Source organism: Hyperolius riggenbachi, chromosome 5 (assembly GCF_040937935.1).
Source record: "Hyperolius riggenbachi isolate aHypRig1 chromosome 5, aHypRig1.pri, whole genome shotgun sequence".
NCBI classification, from domain to species: Eukaryota; Metazoa; Chordata; class Amphibia; order Anura; family Hyperoliidae; genus Hyperolius; species Hyperolius riggenbachi.
The window spans coordinates 37189045-37212614 of NC_090650.1; the positions used below are offsets into that span (position 1 = coordinate 37189045).

Consider the following 23570-nt stretch of genomic DNA (forward strand, 5'->3'; position numbering starts at 1 on the left):
AGCAATACATCAATCTGCGGTACAGTTGCTGCTGGCCCTGCAGAGGATGAACGGAACATAGGAGGCTTAGAAAGATAAGCAATAGCTGGAGAGGCAGGACTAGACTTTATGCATCAGCCCCAATGGCAATTAATGTCCATGACGATTCTACTCACGCATCCCTTAAAGGGAATCTGAAGTAAAAATAAACTTATGATATAATGAATTGTATACAGTATATAGCACTGCTAAGAAATAGAACATTAGTAGCAAAGGAATGAGTCTCATGTTGTTTCCAGTACATGAAGAGTTAAAAGACTTCACTTGTTATCTATGCAAAATAGTTGCTCTGAGCTCTCCAACTAATTTAGTCATCTACAGTGCTATTTCCTGAAGCACTTGTACATCAAAGAAACAGTGAAAGACAACTTCAGATATCATTTTACTGCAGAGAAGTTCAAAGGGTCATAAGCCCTGCTCTATTTTACAGCTTAAAATGCAGAGTGTAGTTTGTAAACAGGAAATATTAGAGAATGATGCAATGTTATTAAAAAAAAGCTGTATAACTTAAAATAAAAATGAGACACTTTTCTTTGCTACTAATGTTCTATTCCTTATCCGTACTACACATACAATTCATTATATCATACGTTTTTCTTTTTTCGTTTCAGTGTGACTTTAATGAACCCTATGCAGCTTGCATCAGCCTCTGTATGGATAAGGGAGTTATTTAACCTTTTATTGATGTATACCGTATAAAGCTTGTTTTAACGCATATTGGTCCAAATTTATTGGCCAAATTTACTAATCAGTAAGATTGTGGTGGTGCACATTACCCAGGTAACACAGTATGTGCTGATTGCACAATGTACCCTACACAGTCAGTGTGAGCAACAAAAAAATCTTACCGATGTTTAGTGAATTTAGCCCATTGTGTGAAACGTATCAAAGTTTTGTGCGGACAAGATCAGCAGTGGGAGGAAGTGGCCTGGGTCACGTGATCTGTGCTGTGCTGGGGAAGGAACTCCCACTCACCTGTCAATTATAAGCTACTGGATGAAGCCAAGTAGGTACTTTCAATATATTCATCACAAAAAGTACAAATGTGCAATGTACAAAGATTTGTACATCACTAATGAATGTAAAGTTGGGGTCATGTGCATAAAAATAATAGGAGTTTGAACTGGAGCTTTAAAATGCATATATAAGCTGAAAAAGTTTTCAATTCCAGATATCAGGTTTTAAGACTATAATCTGCGGGATTACACAGTGACTCTACTACTTAATACGCTGCATTGTTAATTTATAGAAGTGTTATAGCCGTACAGCCCATTGATGCCAGACAGAAATAAATGACTATTTTTGGATTGGTCTTCTAGGCTCGTTATTTTTTGGAGAAGCTGCCATCACACATAAGACAGCTGGAAGAGTCGTGCTAGGAAACGAAATTCAGCAGACGACTTCCCAAACTGCTTAAAGGGAATATGTGATCACCTGAGAGTGTGAGTTAGAATAAAACTTTTATGTAAGTTTTGGATGAGATGGTCACAGCTTCCAACAGTAGTGCAGTTTCTTGCTCCATCGGAAGTGCAACTCACCTGGACTGAGAAAGAACTTTGCATGGGGCTCTTTGCATAGCTCTAGCGACTTAACCACTTCCCGACCGCCCACTACACAGGGGCGGCGGGGAAGTGGAGCCCTTCAGGACGGCCTCACCCACAGAGGCGGCGGTCCATTTAAGGGCATGGGCGGAGCGATCGCGTCATCCGTGACGCGATCCTCCGCCGGCGCCTGTCACCGCTCGCTCGCCGCAACATCCCGCCGGCTATACGGAAGCGCCGGCGGGATGTTAACCCCGCGATCGCCGCATACAAAGTGTATAATACACTTTGTAATGTTTACAAAGTGTATTATACAGGCTGCCTCCTGCCCTGGTGGTCCCAGTGTCCGAGGGACCACCAGGGCAGGCTGCAGCCACTCTAGTCTGCACCCAAGCACACTGATTTCTCCCCCCCCTGCCCCAGATCGCCCACAGCACCCATCAGACCCCCCCCCTGCCCACCCCCCAGACCCCTGTTTGCACCCAATCACCCCCCTAATCACCCATCAATCACTCCCTGTCACTATCTGTCAACGCTATTTTTTTTTTTATCCCCCCCCCTGCTCCCTGCCCCCTCCTGATCACCCCCCACCCCTCAGATTCTCCCCAGACCCCCCCCCCCCCAGACCACCCCCCCCCCTGTTTACTGTATGCATCTATCCCCCTGATCACCTGTCAATCACCTGTCAATCACCCGTCAATCACCCATCAATCACCCGTCAATCACCCCCTGTCACTGCCACCCATCAATCAGCCCCTAACCTGCCCCTTGCGGGCAATCTGATCATCCCCCCACACCAATAGATCGCCCACAGATCCGACATCAGATCACCTCCCAAATCCATTGTTTACATCTATTCTCTCCTCTAAACACCCACTAATTACCCATCAATCACCCATCAATCACCCCCTATCACCACTTGTCACTTTTACCTATCAGATCAGACCCTAATCTGCCCCTTGCGGGCACCCAATCACCCGCCCACACGCTCAGATTGCCCTCTGACCCCCCCTTATCAATTCACCAGTGCATTAATTACATCTGTTCTTCCCTGTAATAACCCACTGATCACCTGTCAATCACCTGCCAATCACCTATCACCCATCAATCACCCCCTGTCACCCCCTGTCACTGCCACCCATCAATCAGCCCCTAACCTGCCCCTTGCGGGCAATCTGATCACCCACCCACACCATTAGATCGCCCGCAAACCCGCCGTCAGATTACCTCCCAAATGTATCGTTTACATCTGTTATCTTCTCTAAACACCCACTAATTACCCATCAATCACCCCCTATCACCACCTGTCACTGTTACCTATCAGATCAGACCCTAATCTGCCCCTTGCGGGCACCCAATCACCCGCCCACACGCTCAGATTGCCCTCAGACCCCCCCCCCCCTTATCAATTCGCCAGTGCATTAATTACATCTGTCCTTCCCTGTAATAACCCACTGATCACCTGTCAATCACCTGCCAATCACCTATCACCCATCACTCACCCCCTGTCACTGCCACCCAACAATCAGCCCCTAACCTGCCCCTTGCGGGCAATCTGATCACCCACCCACACCAATAGATCGCCCGCAGATCCGACATCAGATCACCACCCAAGCGCAGTGTTTCCATCTATTCTCTCCTCTAAACACCCACTAATTACCCATCAATCACCCATCAATCACTCCCTATCACCACCTGTCACTGTTACCTATCAGATCAGACCCTAATCTGCCCCTTGCGGGCACCCAATCGACCGCCTACACGCTCAGATTGCCCTCAGACCCCCCCTTATCAATTCGCCAGTGCAATATTTACATCTGTTCTCCCCTGTAATAACCCACTGATTACCTGTCAATCACCTATCAATCACCCATCAATCACCCCCTGTCACTGCCACCCATCAATCACCCCCTGTCACTGCCACCCATCAATCACCCGCTGTCACTGCCACCCATCAATCAGCCCCTAACCTGCCCCTTGCGGGCAAACTGATCACCCACCCACACCAATAGATCGCCCGCAGATCCGACATCAGATCAACCCCAAACGCAGTGTTTCCATCTATTCTCTACCCTAAACACCCACTAATTACCCATCAATCACCCCCTGTCACTGCTACCTATCAGATTAGACCCCTATCTGCCCCTAGGGCACTCAATCACCCGCCCACACCCTCAGAATGCCCTCAGACCCCAGCCCTGATCACCTCGCCAGTGCATTGCTTGCATCCATTCCCCCCTCTAATCACACCTTGAGACACCCATCAATCACCTCCTGTCACCCCCTAGCACACCTACCCATCAGATCAGGCCCCAATTTGCCCCGTGTGGGCTCCTGATCACTCGGCCAAACCCTCAGACCCCCTTCCGATCACCTCCCCAGTGCATGGATTGCATCTATTTTCCCCTCTAACCACCCCCTGAGACACCCATCAATCACCTCCTGTCACCCCCCTAGCACTCCTATCCATCAGATCAGGCCCAATACAACCTGTCATCTAAAAGGCCACCCTGCTTATGACCGGTTCCACAAAATTCGCCCCCTCATAGACCACCTGTCATCAAAATTTGCAGATGCTTATACCCCTGAACAGTCATTTTGAGACATTTGGTTTCCAGACTACTCACGGTTTTGGGCCTGTAAAATGCCAGGGCGGTATAGGAACCCCACAAGTGACCCCATTTTAGAAAAAAAAGACACCCCAAGGTATTATGCTAGGTGTATGACGAGTTCATAGAAGATTTAATTTTTTGTCAAAAGTTAGCGGAAATTAATTTTTATTGGTTTTTTTTCACAAAGTGTCATTTTTCACTAACTTGTGACAAAAAATAAAATCTTCTATGAACTCGCCATACACCTAACGGAATACCTTGGGGTGTCTTCTTTCTAAAATGGGGTCACTTGTGGGGTTCCTATACTGCCCTGGCATTTTAGGGGCCCTAAACCGCGAGGAGTAGTCTAGAAAACAAATGCTTCAAAATGACCTGTGAATAGGACGTTGGGCCCCTTAGCGCACCTAGGCTGCAAAAAAGTGTCACACATGTGGTACCGCCGTACTCAGGAAAAGTAGTATAATGTGTTTTGGGGTGTATTTTTACACATACCCATGCTGGGTGGGAGAAATTTCTATGTAAATGGACAATTGTGTGTAAAAAAAATCAAACAATTGTCATTTACAGAGATATTTCTCCCACTTAGCATGGGTATGTGTAAAAATACACCCCAAAACGCATTATACTACTTCTCCTGAGTACAGCGGTACCACATGTGTGGCACTTTTTTACACCCTAAGTACGCTAAGGGGCCCAAAGTCCAATGAGTACCTTTAGGATTTCACAGGTCATTTTGCGACATTTGGTTTCAAGACTACTCCTCACGGTTTAGGGCCCCTAAAATGCCAGGGCAGTATAGGAACCCCACAAATGACCCCATTCTAGAAAGAAGACACCCAAAGGTATTCCGTACGGAGTATGGTGAGTTCATAGAAGATTTTATTTTTTGTCACAAGTTAGCGGAAAATGACACTTTGTGAAAAAAAACTATTAAAATCAATTTCCGCTAACTTGTGACAAAAAAATAAAAACTTCTATGAACTCACCATACTCCTAACGGAATACCTTGGGGTGTCTTCTTTCTAAAATGGGGTCATTAGTGGGGTTCCTATACTGCCCTGGCATTTTAGGGGCCCTAAACCGTGAGGAGTAGTCTTGAAACAAAAATGACCTGTGAAATCCTAAAGGTACTCATTGGACTTTGGGCCCCTTAGTGCAGTTAGGGTGCAAAAAAGTGCCACACATGTGGTATCGCCGTACTCGGGAGAAGTAGTACAATGTGTTTTGGGGTGTATTTTTACACATACCCATGCTGGGTGGGAGAAATACCTCTGTAAATGACAATCTTTTGATTTTTTTACACACAATTGTCCATTTACAGAGGTATTTCTCCCACCCAGCATGGGTATGTGTAAAAATACACCCCAAAACACATTGTACTACTTCTCCCGAGTATGGCGATACCACATGTGTGGCACTTTTTTGCACCCTAACTGCGCTAAAGGGCCCAAAGTCCAATGAGTACCTTTAGGATTTCACAGGTCATTTTGAGAAATTTCGTTTCAAGACTACTCCTCACGGTTTAGGGCCCCTAAAATGCCAGGGCAGTATAGGAACCCCACAAATGACCCCATTTTAGAAAGAAGACACCCCAAGGTATTCCGTTAGGAGTATGGTGAGTTCATAGAAGATTTTATTTTTTGTCAAAAGTTAGCGGAAATTGATTTTAATTGTGTTTTTTCACAAAGTGTCATTTTCCGCTAACTTGTGACAAAAAATAAAATCTTCTATGAACTCGCCATACTCCTAACGGAATACCTTGGGGTGTCTTCTTTCTAAAATGGGGTCATTTGTGGGGTTCCTATACTGCCCTGGCATTTTAGGGGCCCTAAACCGTGAGGAGTAGTCTTGAAACGAAATTTCTCAAAATGACCTGTGAAATCCTAAAGGTACTCATTGGACTTTGGGCCCTTTAGCGCAGTTAGGGTGCAAAAAAGTGCCACACATGTGGTATCGCCGTACTCAGGAGAAGTAGTATAATGTGTTTTGTGGTGTATTTTTACACATACCCATGCTGAGTGGGAGAAATATCTCTGTAAATGGACAATTGTGTGTAAAAAAAATTAACAAATTGTCATTTACAGAGATATTTCTCCCACCCAGCATGGGTATGTGTAAAAATACACCCCAAAACACATTACACTACTTCTCCTGAGTACGGCAATACCACATGTGTGGCACTTTTTTGCAGCCTAACTGCGCTAAGGGGTCCAAAGTCCAATGAGCACCTTTAGGCTTTACAGGGGTGCTTACAATTTAGCACCCCCCAAAATGTCAGGACAGTAAACACACCCCACAAATGACCCCATTTTGGAAAGTAGACCCTTCAAGGTATTCAGAGAGGGGTATGGTGAGTCTGTGGCAGATTTCATTTTTTTTTGGTGCAAGTTAGAAGAAATGGAAACTTTTTTTTTTTTTTTTTTCCCTCACAAAGTGTCATTTTCCGCTTACTTGTGACAAAAAATAATATCTTCTATGAACTCACTATGCCTCTCAGTGAATACTTTGGGATGTCTTCTTTCCAAAATGGGGTCATTTGGGGGGTATTTATACTATCCTGGAATTCTAGCCCCTCATGAAACATGACAGGGGGTCAGAAAAGTCATAGATGCTTGAAAATGGGAAAATTCACTTTTTGCACCATAGTTTGTAAACGCTATAACTTTTACCCAAACCAATAAATATACGCTGAATGGGGTTTTTTTTATCAAAAACATGTTTGTCCACATTTTTCGCGCTGCATGTATACAGAAATTTTACTTTATTTGAAAACTGTCAGCACAGAAAGTTAAAGAAATCATTTTTTTGCCAAAATTCATGTCTTTTTTGCTGAATATAATAAAAAGTAAAAATCGCAGGAGCAATTAAATAGCACCAAAAGAAAGCTTTATTAGTGACAAGAAAAGGAGCCAAAATTCATTTAGGTGGTAGGTTGTATGAGCGAGCAATAAACCGTGAAAGCTGCAGTGGTCTGAATGGAAAAAAAGTGGCCGGTCCTTAAGGGGTAGAAAGCCCTAGGTCCTCAAGTGGTTAAAGGATACCCGAGGTGACATGTAATGTGATGAGATAGAAATGCGTATGTACAGTGCCAAGCACACTAATAAATATGCGGTGTTCCTTTTTTTTTCTTTCTCTGCCTGGAAGGTTTAAAAATCAGGTATGTAAGTGGCAGTTCCTGTCTGAGTCAGGACTGGGTCAGACTGCGGTGTAACCCTCAGTGATAAGGAATTACAGTCATAAGACACTTTCCTAGTAGAAAATGGCTACTCAGACCAGGAAAAAGACAGAAAGGATCAATGGTTCATAGATTTTAGCTCTAGCATGCTTCAATGAATGTGTCATTGAACAGAAACAATGAAACAGAAAAAAACTTAAAAACAAGATTTAAATATAAAATACAACTGTGGGATATCTAAAAAAGTCATTTCTAGGAGAAGGAGGATAGATGCAATTGTTTACCTTATCAGTTTATTTTCACCTCGGGTGTCCTTTAAGGCTATCACAGGCATCTAACAAATATGCCATCCAGGTTCAAATACTGGCAGCAACCAATCAAGAAATTCCACTCCGTCAGCTGGCCAATGGGACGCTCAGCCTGCCTCTAGTGGTTGACTATGCATTAGTCAATCACTTCCTGCTTCAGTGATGACGCCTGAAAACGTACGGCAGGTGTCTAACATGTTGCCTAGCAACACCAGAGGAAGCCTTTCCTCGCGAGCCCGCATGACTTTTAGAGACGCCATTGGCACGCCGGGAGCCGAGCATCTGCACCCGCTCCTGGAGACCACCGACATGCTGCTGGAACCAGACTGAGGTGAGATCGTGACATTAACATAATAAATGGAAGTGATAATTCTGCCAAATCCAGTCTCCATGCTAAGCGGAGAGTAGTATTATGCTAGGTACACACCATACAATTTAGTGTTAGATAGATGGTTCGATTGATAATTTCCAACATGTCCTTTCTTATTTTCGGGTCGATTTTCTGATCGATTTCTCATAGAAGTGAATGGAAATAGATAAAAAAAAAAGATAACAGAATCTAATCGGGAATCGATCGGAAAATCAAATCCAAAATCGGAAAATCGACCGAAAAACGCATTGTGTGTACCCAGCATAAGATACGCTGGGAAGGGGAAATTGGACTCTAGTTAAAGGGTAAATGTCGGGCATAAAAACAAAAATCAATTCTTTATTTTTATCTGGTAAACAAGTAATAAGGATGCTAACCAGGCAATCCAAAAGTTAAAATCACTATTACTTTTCTTGTTGATAAATGATCATTCCCCAGTTTACCTGACTCTTATATGGTACGTTGCTGCACAAAGGAAGTTACGGGGCATGCTGGGTTGTCTTTTTTTGATTCTCTGCTTTCCCCTCAGATGTAACTAATGCAGCCTGATTGTCTGAAGCCTCTTTCCCTCCTGTTTTTCCCTCCCACACCTCTGTTCCTCTCTGATTGGCCAATATTTCTCATGCTGAGACAATGCACTTTCTATAGTGTAGGGCGGGCAATGCATACACCAGTGGTCCTCAAACTACAGCCCGTGGGCCAAATGCGGCCCACCAAGGCTTTTTCACAGGCCCCCAAACACAAAATGTATAACTTATAGATGTGGCTCACTGCACCTTTAAATATCCTCGGCCCACATATAGAATAGCAGTGCTGGCTCCACTCATCCACATACTACAGCGAGCAGTCATTCACTGGCTTCCAATTCTGCGTCAGGTGACACTGCTTTCCAACTGGTTGGCAGGTTGTCACCTGGGTATGCTTCACTGGTGCACAAAGATGTTCTTTGGGTGCCACATGACTGATTGGCTGCTGCTGGGATTTCTCCTCCAGGCATGATTGGGGGAATCAATACCTAGATTCAATGTAATGTTTTTCAACATCATTTTATGCATGTAGTGGCCCTCCAGCAGCCTGAAGTTTGTTGACCCGGCCCTGACCCTGGCATACACAATCAGGCAGAGGAGAGTAAGGGAGGAAATGACATCAGGATTGGCTTCAAAATATCCACAGTTAAAATGGGGAATGCTAAGAAGGATTTTTTTCTTTTTGTGCTGTAGAAAAATCACTAAAATCAAAACGGGACAGTGCAATATACACTGTATATGTTATGGAAGTAGAGCAAGTATTTATCTACTTATATATGTGGGGTTTTTCTGAGATAGTATGCCTGACAGCTCCTTTTTAAATAGTAACCAAAGAGGAGTCTAGAGAGCCAGTTTGAATATTTTGAATGTAGAAGCAAGCCAAACAGGATGAGGGAGTGCATTCCAGAGATTGCAAGCAACTCTAAAAAAGTCTTGGAGCTGTGACTGAGATGAGATTAGGAGTTAAGGTAGACATCACCAGGCTAATTGGAGCAGACAGTTGAGGGTGGTAAGTAGTTTATCTATGTATGATGTGGGACAGGAGCTGTGAACAGGATTCTCCCCATTTAGGTGAAAAATTATCATACATCCCTTTTGTAATGGCACTACCAGTTGTGTATAAGAACTCCATAACGCACACAGTGTGCTAGTCATAGCTCTGTCAGAGGTGCCCTCTCCTTTATGTGTCACCCTAAGCCTCTGCCCAGTTTGCCTATGCCTCCTTTTCCACATATAGCAGCTCCGCTTCCTTATTAAGCCACTTTCCTGCGTAGTAGTATCCGCCATTCCATATGTAGTTACAGCGTGCATCAGCAAATACTCCCCCCCCCCCCATTTGCACCCAAGGCCAGATTTATACTGTCTCTGCTCCTAGGCCAACTTTCTTGCAGCTCCCCTTCCATGTACAGCACCCCCCCATTCCTTGTGAAGTCTCCTTTTCCAAGTCTGACTTTAATGTACAGCAGCCCCTTCAGTTCTCTATAGGTCCCTTGGGCAGCAGCTTCCTATTTCCATGTGTAGCTCCTTATTAGCAACCTCTTGATTCTATTTGCAGCCTGTTCTTCTACATGCAGCAATCGTTTTTCCACGTCCAGCCGCCCCCTTGGTCAGTTGCCACTCAAGGCCCGGGCCCTTGTTAGCTTTCCATAAATCCATCCCTGTTTGCATGTGCAGCTTTGTCTGGGGCAGTAGCACCTCTGGGCTATGCCCAAGGTGGTCTAGGCAGAAATCCGGCTTTCCTCCGGTATCGCCGTCGTAGGAGAACACCGCGCCTTGGCCTACATCAATGCATTTGTGGCATTAGGTAAAGTTGCCGGGAATAACACAAGGATTTACAGCTCATACAATTTAAATGGTTTGCCGGAATCTCAAGTGTTCGCCCTATCTGTATGTTAAGCGAGAGACTCAATCCCCGGCAAGATCCACTCTTGAAATTCGGCGTACTTGACTGACAACATCTTTCAGGAGGCAGGAAGCCACGCTGCTTCGCAAGAAGAGAGAGAAGACCGGCTTATTTATAGCCACAAATTAACTGCAAACCATTTATATGTTAATGATCTACCTGCGGGACTCTTAAGAGCTACAGTGTATCAGTGTGGCTTGTTTGTGTGTGATTCACATCGCGGATGTCAGGGATTGGAAGCCCCTATACAGGGGGACGGTGTGTGTGTGTGTGTGTGTGTGTGTGTGGTGTGTGTGTGTGTTTGTGTGTCTGTGTGTGTGTGTGTGTTGTGTGTGTGTGTGTGTGTGGTGTGTGTGTGTGTGTGTGTGTGTCTGTGTGTCTGTGTGTGTGTGTGCCTGTGTGTGTGTGTGTGTGTGTGTGTGTGTGTGTGTGTGTGTGTGTGTGTGTGTGTGTTGGGAGGAGTGGGTGGGGGACACTGCAGGAAGCGCTTAGCGTTCCTACAGTCACTGTCTGTCAATTAGAGTCTAGAAAGATGTCGTCTGTCTGACTGATGGTGGAAGAATGGGGGAGAGGTGAACACTGTGTCATGGCCCCTGTGAACCTAACGCTCATTTACTGTGAATAGTGAAAAAAAGACACCGTAAATGCACTTTTCAAAGCTTATGCACAGTTCTAAATATACCGTCTGATAGCTATTGTAAGCAGAATATGCATTTAATAGCAGCGCCTGTTAAATTGGGTGCATGCTGTTTTAAAGGCAAACCCACTTCATCAGCTATCAGGTCTTCAAAACCACATGAGTGGCTCTACAAAAAGTATAGGGTTGATTCACTAAAGAAAATAGCGCAAGTAACCTCCTGTTATTCACGCTATTTTCACAGCATGCTTTAATGTAATGTGCTGCACTCTATGCGCGCTATTAGCCGCATATCGCACGTAACCATAGGAGTGCATAATATGCTGCGGTTAGTGCTATGAAAGAGAAACCATAACCAAGAATTGATCATCCCAATCAGTAGCTGATACCCCCTTTCCCATGAGAAATCTTTTCCTTTTCTCAAACGGATCGTCAGGGGGCTCTGTATGGCTGATATTGTGGTGAAACCCCTCCCACAGTGTGATGTCAGCGCCTCACAGCTCTGAGGTCCTGACATCACACTGTGGAAGCCTTGTTGTATTGTGGGAAATAACAGCTGTTTCCAACTGCCAAAAAAGCAAGCAGCATCTCCTTCCACTGACATCACCTGCCAGCAGTAAAAATGTCACCATGTGACAAATGTCAGAATGTAAATCAGGGAAAGGAAAGATTTTACAATGGGCAAACACTGACTAAATCATTTATACATAATTATTGCAAATATTAAGCACTTTTTTATTGCATTATTTTCATTGGAGTTCCTCTTTAACTTAACCTCTTGACGACCAGCTAACGCCGATTGGCGTAAACTGGTCGTCTGCGGGCTACCATGGAATAGGCCGCTCGATCGAGCGGCCTTTCCATGTCAGTTCACGGAGGGTGTCTCCGAGAACAGCCGGAGAGCCGCCGATCGCAGCTCGCCGGCAAAATGTAAACACGCGGGGAAGAAATCCCCGCTGTTTACATCACACGTAGATCGGCGATCCCCGGGGATCCTCGGGGATCGCCGGCATCTGATAGGCAGAAGCCTATCCTATCAGGCGCAGGAGCGAACTCCGTCCTGCGCCGCTCACAGGGGGAGGGAGAGGGAGGGAAGGGGAAGGAGGCCAGGAAGCACTGCGGAGGGGAGCTTTGAAGAGCCCCCCCCCCCCCGCAAGCGCAAGCAGCCGGCGGCGATCAGACCCCCCCAGCAGGACATCCCCCTAGTGGGGAAAAAAGGGGGTGAAGTCTGATCGCCCTGCTGCACTCCTGATCGGTGCTGCGGGCTGGAGAGCCCACGCAGCACCGATCACTGAAAATTACCCTGGTCGTCAAGTGGTTAAGCCTCCTTTATGCTAATAGGAAGCACTCCTCTCCTCCTGGCCTGTGCCCCTTCGCATACAATCACTATAAAGGACGTGATCCCCGCACTCTGATTGGCCCAGTAGCCTGCTTGTCATTTGACAGCATTTACATGTTTTAAAGAGGCACTGTAGAATGTACACTTAAAACAAGGGTGGAGATTACCAATGCATAAAACGAATAAGCTGATAAGCTTTTAATCTTATAAACAGAGAGGTGCCCCCCTTAGTGTGCCCCCCTCTGCTCAGTAACATACAGTTAAATGTTTCCAGGCTCCAGCAGTGTACACTGAATAGGACAGGGTATGTAAAAAACTCTTCATGTCAGCCTGAGTCTATGTAGGCATTAAGTAAATCAAGGGTCTTATCTATTTACCATAAATACCTCACAATCCTTGCAATATCCCTAATAATTATTGTATCGGAGTAACACTTACATTTGTAAACAAATTCTCCCTACCACCTTGTGGTATGTTCTAACATTGTCGGTTAACTGGAATAGAGTCTGAAAAAGGCTTACTAGCTGAAAGCTCACTGTTTTTCGTGTTAATTAGCCAATAAATGGTATTATCCTGATTTAAAAATTCATGACTGCAAAATACAAGCTCTAGTCTGCAGCAATGCTTCGCTACTAAGATAAGGGATCACACACACAGTGTTTATCTCCCATCTGCCTCTTCCCCCTCCCCTTGCTTGTGAGAGTTGTCAGACACAGGCTGGGGGGGCTGGAATAATTTGTCTGTGATCTGTCCTCACAGGAGTAGCTTGCTAGCGAGTGAGAATTAAAACATTCCATCCAACTAGCCAAGTACATGTGTATGTAACTTTTCTTCCATTATGCACCATAATTTGGACAATATGCTCTGCTCAAAATCTTCTGAGTTCTGTTTTTGATATTTACATTTGGTTCCTATGATTTTTGAACAACGTTCACTATACAAGCATTGCTTTTGATTACCCAAATGGGCCCCACCAGCCAGCCATTGTGCCCTCTTTGTTCCCCCACAAAAAAATTGAAGCTGGAGCCACCACCGATGCAAGCCTTGAATTACACTGGCTTGCAAAAGTATTCGGCCCCCTTGAAGTTTTCCACATTTTGTCACATTACTGCCACAAACATGAATCGATTCTATTGCAATTCCACGTGAAAGACCAATACAAAGTGGTGTACACGTGAGAAGTGGAACGAAAATCATACATGATTCCAAACATTTTTTACAAATAAATAACTGCAAAGTGGGGTGTGCGTAATTATTCGGCCCCCTGAGTCAATACTTTGTAGAACCACCTTTTGCTGCAATTACAGCTGCCAGTCTTTTAGGGTATGTCTCTACCAGCTTTGCACATCTAGAGACTGAAATCCTTGCCCATTCTTCTTTGCAAAACAGCTCCAGCTCAGTCAGATTAGATGGACAGCGTTTGTGAACAGCAGTTTTCAGATCTTGCCACAGATTCTCGATTGGATTTAGATCTGGACTTTGACTGGGCCATTCTAACACATAGATATGTTTTGTTTTAAACCATTCCATTGTTGCACTGGCTTTATGTTTAGGGTCATTGTCCTGCTGGAAGGTGAACCTCCGCCCCAGTCTCAAGTCTTTTGCAGTCTCCAAGCGGTTTTCTTCCAAGTTTGCCCTGTATTTGGCTCCATCCATCTTCCCATCAACTCTGACCAGCTTCCCTGTCCCTGCTGAAGAGATGCACCCCCCGAGCATGATGCTGCCACCACCATATTTGACAGTGGTAATGGTGTGTTCAGAGTGATGTGCAGTGTTATTAGTTTTCCGCCACACATAGCGTTTTACATTTTGGCCAAAAAGTTCCATTTTGGTCTCATCTGACCAGAGCACCTTCTTCCACATGTTTGCTGTGTCCCCCACATGGCTTGTGGCAAACTGCAAACGGGACTTCTTATGCTTTTCTGTTAACAATGGCTTTCTTCTTGTCAGTCGTCCATAAGAGCCAACTTTGTGCAGTGTATGACTAGTAGTTGTCCTATGGACAGATTCCCCCACCTGAGCTGTAGATCTCTGCAGCTCGTAAAGAGTCACCATGGGCCGAATGACTGCATTTCTGATCAGTGCTCTCCTTGTTCGGCCTGTGAGTTTAGGTGGATGGCCTTGTCTTGGTAGGTTTACAGTTGTGCCATACTCCTTCCATTTTTGAATGATCGCTTGAACAGTGCTCCGTGGGATGTTCAAGGCTTTGGAAATCTTTTTGTAGCCTAAGCCTGCTTTAAATTTCTCAATAACTTTATCCCTGACCTGTCTGGTGTGTTCTTTGGACTTCATGGTGTTGTTGCTCCCAATGTTCTCTTAGACAACCTCTGAGGCCGTCATAAAGCAGTTGTATTTGTACTGACATCAGATTACACACCGGTGCACTCTATTTAGTCATTAGCACTCATTTTGCCCAATGTCTATGGGCAACTGACTGCACTCAGACCAAAGGGGGCCGAATAATTACGCACACCCCACTTTGCAGTTATTTATTTGTAAAAAATGTTTGGAATGATGTATGATTTTCGATCCACTTCTCTCATGTACACCACTTTGTATTGGTCTTTCACATGGAATTCCAATAAAATTGATTCATGTTTGTGGCAGTAATGTGACAAAATGCGTAAAACTTCAAGGGGGCCGAATACTTTTGCAAGCCACTGTATCAGCATCCCACTGACCATTTGCACTGGCCATATTCTCCTGGAATTCTCCTTCCCAGAGAATCTCCGTGAAAATACATTGAGCGGCTCCGGTGACAGTTCCGTTACAAAGCGTTCTGTGAAGGGTGCTTGAGCAGCGCGGTTATCCCTCAAACAATAACCGGCCGCGCAGCTTTTAAAACGGCAAGCTCGCCGAGCGCAACAGGAGGAAGAAATTGATATAAAACAAATATAATAAAGTATTCTATTTCCGAGCGAGTACGGTTCAGTGGAAAGGAAAAGATAAGCAAGATTTTGTTACGGCTGAAAGTAATCCCTTTCTTGTTTGCAGAAAAAAAAGAAAAAAAAAAAAAACATTCCGCCGTCTCCCTTTTCAAATCTTTTTGATCATAATGAGAAGGAACAAATTCAACTTCACAGCGGCAAACAATGAAAACACATTCACACATAAATACAAACACAAATAAATATCTCGCTGCATCAGACGCCGGTCTTAAAAAAAAAATGTAAAAAAAAATAAAAATGTAAAAAAAAAAAATTAAAAATGAAAAAAAAAGGATAAAAAGAAAGTAAAGGTGTGTTCTATATTCCAGGCTTGGCGCACGTTTCTCATGAAAGAACGCCAAGAACGGAAGATCTTACTCGCCATGACAGGTGAGCCACGGGGGACGGCGCTGATCAAGATACGCAGGGCAGCAGCTGTCTACCTTTTTGGCTTTGCGTAGATGTATCCTGGCAGAGTCCTTGAGAGCCGCCGCCTCCTCCTCCTCGACGGGCGCCTTGGCTTGCAGATAGCAGACCCATCCCAGCAGATACCAAACCTACAAGACAAGAGCGTTCATCAGGTCAGCGAGTGCATAATTATATAGCGGCCAGGCGGGGAAGCAGCGAGGAGAGGAGACTTGGGGGGCTTATTCAAAGACAGATGGAAATTTTGTATAGCAGCCGGATCAGCAATTACTCCAAAAAGTTGGGGCATTTTACAACTATCTTTAACTTCCTCTGTGAAATGAAGTATGTGCAATCAGGTTCTTAAAGAGGAAGTTTAAACTTTAAAGGGAAGGTTCAGGGAGGGTGGCTAAAAAATAAAAATCAATTTCCACTTACCTGGGGCTTCCTCCAGCCCGTGGCAGGCAGGATGTGCCCTCGCCGCCGCTCCGCAGGCTCCCGGTGGTCTCCGTCCGGTGCCTGCGCAGTACAGCCCGGAGGACGTCCGTTGACGTCAGCGCGCCGGGCGTGGGACGCAGAAGTGCCGGGCCTTGGAGCGCAGAAGAGCCCGACCTGGCAGCCGGTGTAATGTCAGCAACTGCAGCCCTGCACGTTTTGCAGCCCCACATGCGCAGTTGGAGCCTGCGCCCCATTAAATTGTGCAGCCACGTAAAACGTCATAAATATCTCCGCTTCCGCACCACGTACACCCCCGAAATTTTCAGGGGAGGGAGCGGACCCCCAGATCTAGCTCTGTGCCGAATTGCAGCCCCCGAGCCCCGCTGGTTCCCGAGACTGATTGCAGCAAACCTATCTCGGGAACTAGCGGGGCTAGGGGGCTGCAATTCGACACAGAGCTAGATCTGGGGGTCCCCTCCCTCCCCTGAAAATTTCGGGAGTGTACGTAGTGCGGAAGCGGAGATATTTCAGGTAAATAATGTCTAACTTCCCACTGAGCATGCGCAATACTCAGTGAGGAAGGCTGCTTCCGGGCTGCAATATCTGACATTACACCGGCCTGGCCAGGTCGGGTCGGCCACCGGGAGCCTGCGGAGCGGCGGCGAGGGCACCTCCTGCCTGCCACGGGCTGGAGGAAGCCCCAGGTAAGTGGAAATTGATTTTTATTTTTTAGCCACCCTCCCTGAACCTTCCCTTTAAACCAGTATTGAACTTTATTGCAATCGGTAGTTGATACCCCCTTTCCCACGAGAAATTTTTACCTTTTTGTCAAATAGATCAACTAAGTGTGGCTGATATTGTGGTGAAACCTTTTCCATAGTGTATAAAACAAGGTGTAGGAGAAGGCTGCTACACTCACCAGGCAAATGGGAGCAGAAAAATCATAGCCAAAACTTCAGTTGTAAACAAAGGAATATCCCGCTGCACCAGATGATTAGGTAAAAATAGGAAAATCTTTGTTCTTCAATCCAACATCATAGCATACAGAGAAAAGCTCACGCGTAACGGAACGGAGAAGGCTCCTTAGTCATAGCTTGCAACTACATGTATTGCACAGATTATATAGGTAGGTGAACACGCCCATGGGTGTCACCCCAGATCTTAAAGAGATATACATATATATTTAAAATAGTGTGAACCACTACAATTGCATACAAAAGGGAGACCTCAAATATAGCAGTAAAAACAAAGAAAAACCGCACCACATATAGAATGTATAGAATGCATCCAATTATATACGAGGTTATTGTAAACATATATCATCTATTAAAAAGGAATAACATTATATCATACAATGTATACAAACCTACCTATTAATTACCCCACTACCCCCATTATAAGGCAAAGATAGAGGGTCAAGTAAAAAAAGAAAAGGCTGCAGGCAGTAGCTATATAAAGTAGCACTTTTGTATGCATTTGTAGTGGTTCACACTATTTTACATATATGTGTATATCTCTTTAAGATCTGGGGTGACGCCCATGGGCGTGTTCACCTACCTATATAATCTGTGCAATACATGTAGTTACAAGCTATGACTAAGGAGCCATCTCCGCTCCGATACGCGTGAGCTTTTCTCTGTATGCTATGATGTTGGATTGAAGAAATTCCTATGTTCACCTAATTATCTGGTGCAGCTGGATATTGCTTTGTTTACTACCTTTCCCACAGTGTGATGTCAAGGCCTTGGTCCTGACAGTTTGCTGTCTGTAAACCTCATTGCATTGTGGGAAATAACGGCTTTTCCCAACTGCCAAGCAAGCAATATCTCCATCTGTGCATTGCTCAGTTAGGAACATTCCGTACAGATTACCTGGCAGAACTAAAGATGTCACCATCAGTGATAAATCTCAGACTGTAAATCAGAGAGAAGAAAACAATGGGCAAACACTGACTAAACAATCTATAAATTAATATTATAAAAAATAAGAAATTGTATTAATTATTTTATGTTCACTACATTTCCTCTTTAAGCCCTGATTTAGATTCTGGGTCCTTTTTTATGCGTATTGCATGGCAATGCTAAGTCTGGGGTCACTTGACTGAATTTTTCAATGGTTTGCTTGTGTATACGTATTATGTCGCGCTTCAGTGCCGGGCGCCGAAATAACTTGCTTCATTGCCTGTTTCCTGTGATCGACACTTTCCTCAGGGCCCTTTCACACTGGGGCAGTGCGGTATTTTTACCACACCCCACCACTGGGCAATTCCGCATTACGGTCCGACGCAACGAAAGTGATGTTTCACGCATCCCCGACACAGGTCCAGAACTATGTTACCATGCGTCTTCTGCGGCGATTTGCGGTGATCTGCGTCAGCCTTGAGTTACGTTAGCCTATGGCGACGCAGGGATTTTTTAAAAATGACTGATGCGACGTAGCAGCGTGCATGTGCAGAAGCTTATTTTTACAATATGCTTTCGTACACTTCCGCATACCCCGAAACAGGAAGTGACCTCAAGGATGTGTCACTTCCTGGTTGGCTCAATTCCAAATGGGGAAAACCACGTAGTAACGCGGTATTCCCCGATGGCCTATTTCTGGTGGTGCTATGGAAGTGATGCCTCAGGGTGTTTTCTGTTTCCTGTGATCGCCACTTTCATAAGGGTTTGTCTGTTTCCTGTGATCGCCACTTTCCTAAGGGTTTGTCTGTTTCCTGTGATCGCCACTTTCCTAAGGGTTTGTCTGTTTCCTGTGATAGCCACTTTCCTAAGGGTTTGTCTGTTTCCTGTGATCGCCACTTTCCTAAGGGTTTGTCTGTTTCCTGTGATCGCCACTTTCCTAAGGGTTTGTCTGTTTCCTGTGATAGCCACTTTCCTAAGGGTTTGTCTGTTTCCTGTGATCGCCACTTTCCTAAGGGTTTGTCTGTTTCCTGTGATCGCCACTTTCCTAAGGGTTTGTCTGTTTCCTGTGATCGCCACTTTCCTAAGGGTTTGTCTGTTTCCTGTGATCGCCACTTTCATAAGGGTTTGTCTGCTTCCTGTGATCGCCACTTTCCTAAGTGTTTGCCTGTTTCCTGTGATCGCCACTTTCCTAAGGGTTTGCCTGTTTCCTGTGATCGCCACTTTCATAAGGGTTTGTCTGTTTCCTGTGATCGCCACTTTCCTAAGGGTTTGTCTGTTTCCTGTGATCGCCACTTTCCTAAGTGTTTGCCTGTTTCCTGTGATCGCCACTTTCCTAAGGGTTTGCCTGTTTCCTGTGATCGCCACTTTCATAAGGGTTTGTCTGTTTCCTGTGATCGCCACTTTCCTAAGGGTTTGTCTGTTTCCTGTGATCGCCACTTTCCTAAGGGTTTGTCTGTTTCCTGTGATCGCCACTTTCCTAAGGGTTTGTCTGTTTCCTGTGATCGTCACTTTTGTTGATAATTATCTGCAGTAGAATGAGAAGTGCCATATTTATAGATGAGATCATCATGATGGCATCACTTTATAGATCCAAAAATAGTGTTCACACCATTTTGAAAGTGAAGAACATTTGCTTACTTCACTGAAGCAGAGATAAAAACGGTGTTTTTTTTTGTAAAGACATATAAATTGGTTCAAAGCTGTGGACAAAGGCTTAAAGAGACACTGAAGCGGAAAAAAAATTATGATATTATGATTTGTATGTGTAGTACAGCTAAGAAATAAAACATTAAGATCAGATACATCAGTCTAATTGTTTCCAGTACAGGAAGAGTTAAGAAACTCCAGTTGTTATCTCTATGCAAACAAGCCATTAACTCTCCGACTTAGGCCACATACAGAAATCAGACCATAGTCTTTGGAAAATGAAAGATCACAGACCAATCTTACCACCCTTCCTGTAGTATAAGAGCCATACTCTACACAGTATTTTCTATGGAGCTGAACTCCACATCAGGAAAAAATCTTGGCAAGATGCTGCACACACAGATGCTGTACAGACACAAAAGATCAGTATCTGCAAAAGATCTGTTCCTGCCAAAAATCCATTCCTGCAAATTGCAATGATAGTCTATGAGATCTGCAGATCATCATACACACATGATTTAACTGACATTCATCTGCAGATCTGCAGATCTGAAAATCCATCCTGGTGGATCTGATCTGCAGATGAATGTCAGTTAAATCATGTGTGTATGATGATCTGCAGATCTCATAGACTATCATTGCAATTTGCATGAATGGATTTTTGGCAGGAACAGATCTTTTGCAGGAACAGATCTTTTGTGTCTGTACAGCATCTGTGTGCGCAGCATCTTGCCAAGATTTTTTCCTGATGGGGAGTTCAGCTCCATAGAAAAGACTGTGTAGAGTATGGCTCTTATACTACAGGAAGGGTGGTAAGATTGGTCTGTGATCTTTCATTTTCCAAAGACTATGGTCTGATGTCTGTATGTGGCCTATGTTTAGTCCTGGAGAGGGCTGTTATCTGACTTTTATTATCTCAACTGTTTTCTTTTTCTCTGCCAGAGGAGAGGTCATTAGTGCACAGACTGCTCTGAATGACTCATTTTGAATGCTGAATGTTGTATAATCTGCACATATTATAGAATGATGCAATGTTAGAAAAAACACTATATACCTGAAAATAAAAATATGAGAATATTTTCTTTGCTGTTAATCTTCTAGTAATTATTCATAGTACACAACCAATTCACTATATCATATTTTTTTTTTCGCTTCAGTGTCTCTTTAAATAAGGACAAAAACTGTTTATGCTGGTATGAGGCTGATGAATGATATCGAATGCCATAACTCTTTCTCAGCCTATATTGCATCCTCTCTGTTTGCAGCTAAACTTGCGAACTTGGAATTTGCAATGCCTCTGTTACAGGTCCGTACACTGAACACAGTGAATCCAGCGCAGGAGACTTGGGCGCACAGGGAGTAACTTCGGTGCCTTCAGAAGACGGAGCTGAAGTTACTTTTAAAACACAATAATTCGGCCTCCAGCAATCGCTGGAAGCCAAATCATTTCAATCCCCCACTATCCATGGCGGCCTGGAGGGGGAATAGTAATTAACGCCACCGGGAACTTGTGCAGCAGCAGGATCAGCCATATACCGGCTGTATCCTGCGCCGATTCCTCTCGTACGCCCGTACACACGCTCCACAAAACTAGCTGATTGCCGTCCGACTTTAGTCCGTTTTAGACTGTTGGGCGACAAGCAGGTGTGTGAACACATGCAAACGACTTGAAGAGCAAACGATAACAGGCGTTGCGCCCGATTCAACTATCGAAACTATGTTGGCCTACGGTCGCCTGATATTGTGCAGTTGATCCATGTGTACAAGTCGTTTGAACAACTGGTAAATGACTTGTACTTGTTTTCAATGTGTAGTCCGTCATTCCGTTATCCTGCGCAGTATGTAAATGAGTTGGTCGTTTATCCGTCCGGACGTGTAGACATACAGGTCGTGCGGTGCGTCAGGTCATTTGGTTCGTGTCGTGCGGATAATCTTTTGCACGTTGTGCACTTGTTGAATGTGTGTATGTAGCTTGAAGTCCCAATTGTGTGAGGATGGTGTAAACAAGGGTCCAATCTATTAATCAGCAAACACTCTCTCACCCCATTTAACCTCTTGAGAACCATGGGCTTTACCCCCCTAAAGACCAGGCTATTTTTGTTAAAAAAAGGCCACTGCAGCTTTAAGGCCAAGCTGCAGGGCTGCACAACACAGCAGACCAGTGATTCCTCCCCCCTTTTCTCCCCATTAACAGAGCTCTCTGTTGGTGGGGTCTGATCTAACCCCCCCCCCCCCCAGTGTTTGTTTGTTTTGTTTTGTATAAATATTGTCTTTTTTTAATAAATCTGCCAATTTTTTTCCTCTCTCTTTTCACTCCCCCCCACCCCACAGCCAGCCAATAACGGTGATCGGCTGTCATAGGCTTCTGCCTATGAGAGCCGATCGCTCTCTGGTGTCCCATGGGGACAGCCGTGTCACATGGCTGTCCCCAGTACAGCGCTGCTGCCGATCGCAGCGCTGTACAATGTAATTAGACGGCGATTCCGCCGTCTATCAGTCTCCCGAGCGGCAACCGCCGATCGGAGACTGAAGGCGGAGCTCAGCTCCGCCCACTAACAGGAAATATGTGCGCAGCGTGCGCGCAATCTCCTGCACTGCGAGCCCCAAGGACTTTACGCCAATCAGCGTTAGCTGGTCCAGGGGCTGCCGCCGCGGCCACGCCCGTTGACGTGACGCGGTCGGCAAGCAGTTAAAGAGACACTAAAGCATAAAAAAAATGATATAGTGAATTGGTTGTGTAGTACGGATAATTACTAGAACATTAGTAGCAAAGAAAATATTCTCATATTGTTATTTTCAGCTAGTTTTTTCTTTTTTATAACATTGCATCATTCTCTAATATTTGCAATTTACACATTACACTCAGCATTCTAAATGATTTTACAGAGCAGGCTAATGAACTTTTTAACTTTCCTCTGCAGAAAAACAAAATACAGTGTCAGACAGTTGATATAGTAAGCTTCAGAAGATAGAGCTCTCTGCGATTTTGAAAGCCGGAGAGATCAGAGAAGCTCTTTTGCATAGATAACAACTGGAGTTTAACTCTTCCTGTACTGGAAACAATATGAGAGCTATGTCTCTGCTCCTAATGTTTTATTTCTTAGCTGTACTACACATAATTATCTCATAATTTTTTTTTTCGCTTTAGTGTCTCTTTAAGGTCCGTACACACGTTCAATCAAACTGCCTGATTGCCATCTTTATATATATATATATATATATATATATATATAATCTTTTTATTGAATAATTAGAGAATATGAATGCAGGCATTATGCAGAGGAAACAAAGGAAACATCGTTTAAAATAGTATATAAGGGCCTGTACACACTGAAAAACGCAAGCAAAATCGCAAGCGCATGCGTTTTTAAAATTGCAAGTGCATGTAGTTTTAAAGACGTATGTATGCGTATGTATGCGTTTTTGATGCGTTTGCGTTTTTCTTGTAATTGCTGATTGGCTAAAGAATCCTTTGTTTTTTTTCTAGTTACATTTCAACAGGAATCAGGAAATTTCAGAGTCTTCTGGGATACTGACTTCTGAAAAACGCAGGCAAAAACGCAAGCGCATGCGTTTTTAATGCGTTTTTCTAGCGCTGCGCTTAAAAAAGCGCAGCAGGCACTGCGATTGCGTTTTTCTAAAAACGCATCGCACCAGTGTGTACAAGTCATCACGATTTTCATTCTTTTTCAAAAGACCTTGCGATTTTAAAAACGCATGCGTTTTTAAAAACGCAGCGCAAGCGCAGCAGTGTGTACAGGCCCAAATAACTATCCAAACTAAAGTAAATGGTCCATGAAT

General features: G+C 44.5%; 1 protein-coding gene across 2 annotated transcripts in view; it reads right to left on the reverse strand.

Annotated features, from left to right (window-relative positions):
* LOC137518126 (uncharacterized) overlaps positions 1–23570 on the reverse strand; it is a 716045-nt gene that overhangs the window by 93430 nt on the left and 599045 nt on the right. For both annotated transcript variants that reach the window (XM_068235497.1, XM_068235496.1), the window contains exon 10: positions 15822–15935. In XM_068235497.1, coding sequence (XP_068091598.1) covers positions 15822–15935 — 114 coding nt within the window. The remainder of the gene's footprint in view (positions 1–15821; positions 15936–23570) is intronic.